The sequence below is a fragment of the Arachis ipaensis genome, chromosome B03, assembly GCF_000816755.2.
Source record: "Arachis ipaensis cultivar K30076 chromosome B03, Araip1.1, whole genome shotgun sequence".
NCBI lineage: Eukaryota > Viridiplantae > Streptophyta > Magnoliopsida > Fabales > Fabaceae > Arachis > Arachis ipaensis.
In genome coordinates, this window is record NC_029787.2 from 23,432,767 (window position 1) to 23,435,108 (window position 2,342).

General features: G+C 26.6%; 1 protein-coding gene across 1 annotated transcript in view; it reads left to right on the forward strand.

Annotated features, from left to right (window-relative positions):
* The window catches only part of LOC107632594 (LOB domain-containing protein 12-like), a 2,355-nt gene continuing 270 nt past the window's right edge, over positions 258 to 2,342 (forward strand). Inside the window, exons 1-2 of the mRNA XM_021117543.1 lie at positions 258 to 400; positions 1,152 to 1,867. Of these exons, the coding sequence (XP_020973202.1) occupies positions 381 to 400; positions 1,152 to 1,867 (736 nt within the window). The 5' untranslated portion in view covers positions 258 to 380. The remainder of the gene's footprint in view (positions 401 to 1,151; positions 1,868 to 2,342) is intronic.

The window sequence follows — 2,342 nt, forward strand, 5'->3', positions numbered from 1 at the left end:
ACTTTTTAAAAGGAGAAAAAGATAGAAAGAGAAAAATAAATAAAGAAATAAACCAAGAGGAAATGAAGACAAACCAAGTAGTGCTGATTATTGGTTGTTCCATGTTTTATGGGTATAGTAGTTGATATATTGTTGCTATGTTGTGAATGCAAAACTGCATGGATATCTCCGAAGAAAGTGGATTTAACATTCATCTATAAATTGAGAAATCTCATTCTTCCTATGTGTGCTATTTAAATAATTTATCACTTCCAAGAAACATGAATAACCTTGATCTTCTTTCTATGCCCTTCCAACACAAATAGTTATTTCTATAAAGAATTAGGTATTATATATCTTATATATTTATACATATATTGCTTTTCATTTGCCTGAAGACCATGCATAACAATTACCGAAGGTTTGTATCTTGACTTCCCTTCTAATTTTAATTAAGTTATATATTAGCGTTTTTGATCTTCTAAAATTAAAAGAGGATAGAGAAATTTTATAGGGATTAACTTATGGAATTATGATATTTATATGCTATGAAAAGAAATTCAGGAAACCATGACGATCGATGTGATGGTGTGAAAATAACACGACTCCTTTGTTATTTTGTAAATTCATTATTAATACTACATATTATGGACATATCTAGATGTAATACAACATTACTCCTTTATGCTTTATCTCTTCTTCTTAATTAATTATAAATAATAATAAAGCTAAATAAGAGTGTTACATATATTTCCCAATTGTATTTTTTCTCAAAAGTATATCCTACTCTCTCTCCTTCTCTCTCTCCCATTTCATTTTGTTTTGTTTTGGTAGAAACGTTTGACTAGGGCTCATCAATAATCAAAGTAAATATTAAGAAAATAATTAAGAAGATAATGAATTTAATTAAAACGTTTAATCATTATTCGTAAAAAATTGGTTTGATATATTTATAATTTTTAAATACCATATATTATTAAACTTAATTAATTTCCATTAATATCAAATATGCATTCCTATACCGTGGATGACCTTTTGTATTTAATTTTTATAGAATACTACTTTTAAATACAATTAAGAGTTCTTTTTAATGTTATACCGTACAATAATGCTATATTAATTATCTATTGAGTTAATTAATTAAAATGGGCTTAATTATGATTATGATGAAGGATGCAAAGAAATAACAACGGAATGCATCCAGCATGTGCGGCATGCAAACATCAAAGGAAGAAATGCAGTGAGAATAATTGCATATTAGCCCCTTATTTTCCAGCAAATAGAAGCCGTGAGTTCCATGCAGTGCACAAAGTTTTTGGTGTTAGCAACATAACTAAGTTAGTGAAGAGTGCAAAGGAAGAAGATCGAAGAAGAGTTGTTGACTCATTAATTTGGGAAGCATGTTGTAGGCAAAGAGACCCTATTCATGGTCCTTATGGAGAGTACACAAAAGTTTACAATGAGTATAAGAAAGTGTTTAATGAACTTAAGATATTTAGGGGCCAAAATACTAATACTAATCCTAATAATAATAATCATCATCATCAACTATTGCAAATGCCATTACCATCATCTCATCATCAAGGACTAAAATCCGTACAAGATTTGATTATGTGCAATAATAATAATAATAATACTAATAATGGGAATAAAGGGAAACACAAAGGTGAAGAAGTTGATAGTAATAATACTAATAATAACAATAATGGTAAAAACTCATTGGAATATCATCATGTTCATCATGATGAGAACAAGAATGAGATTATGGACTCTTCTACTACTATTTATAATGCATATTGTTCAAATTATTTGCATGATTTGGATAATATGATGAGGCAGGAGGTTGTCATCCCATTTCAGCAGCACTCTCAAACATACTATATTACAGGTAAGTCTTGATGATTAATTCCTTGATTTTTAATTATCATATATACTCATATATTGATGGGTTAATTTAAGCTTATAATTGCGTTATGACGGCCTTTATTAGGTTGATTTCTATTACTAGTATATGTAAAGTACAGTAGCTTTTATTTATGTAATTTTTAATTAAAATGTATTCAATAGAAATTAATTATTTAATGGTCAATATCAACAATTTATTTGAAATTTAATTTTAATTTATATTAAATTTAAATAAACATCTATCCAAAACTACGTACAAGATAACAAGATGAATATCCAATATTTTACTAAAAAATTCATAAATGATATAAAATATCTAATATCAGTGATAATTTAGTTAAAAATTACGAGAAATGGATAATAATAAGTGTTTGGAGTTAAAGTTAGATTTGATAAGTAAAAAACATTATTTAAAAAAAAGAATCAATTAAAATTGGATATAAAAAAAACAAAACTTT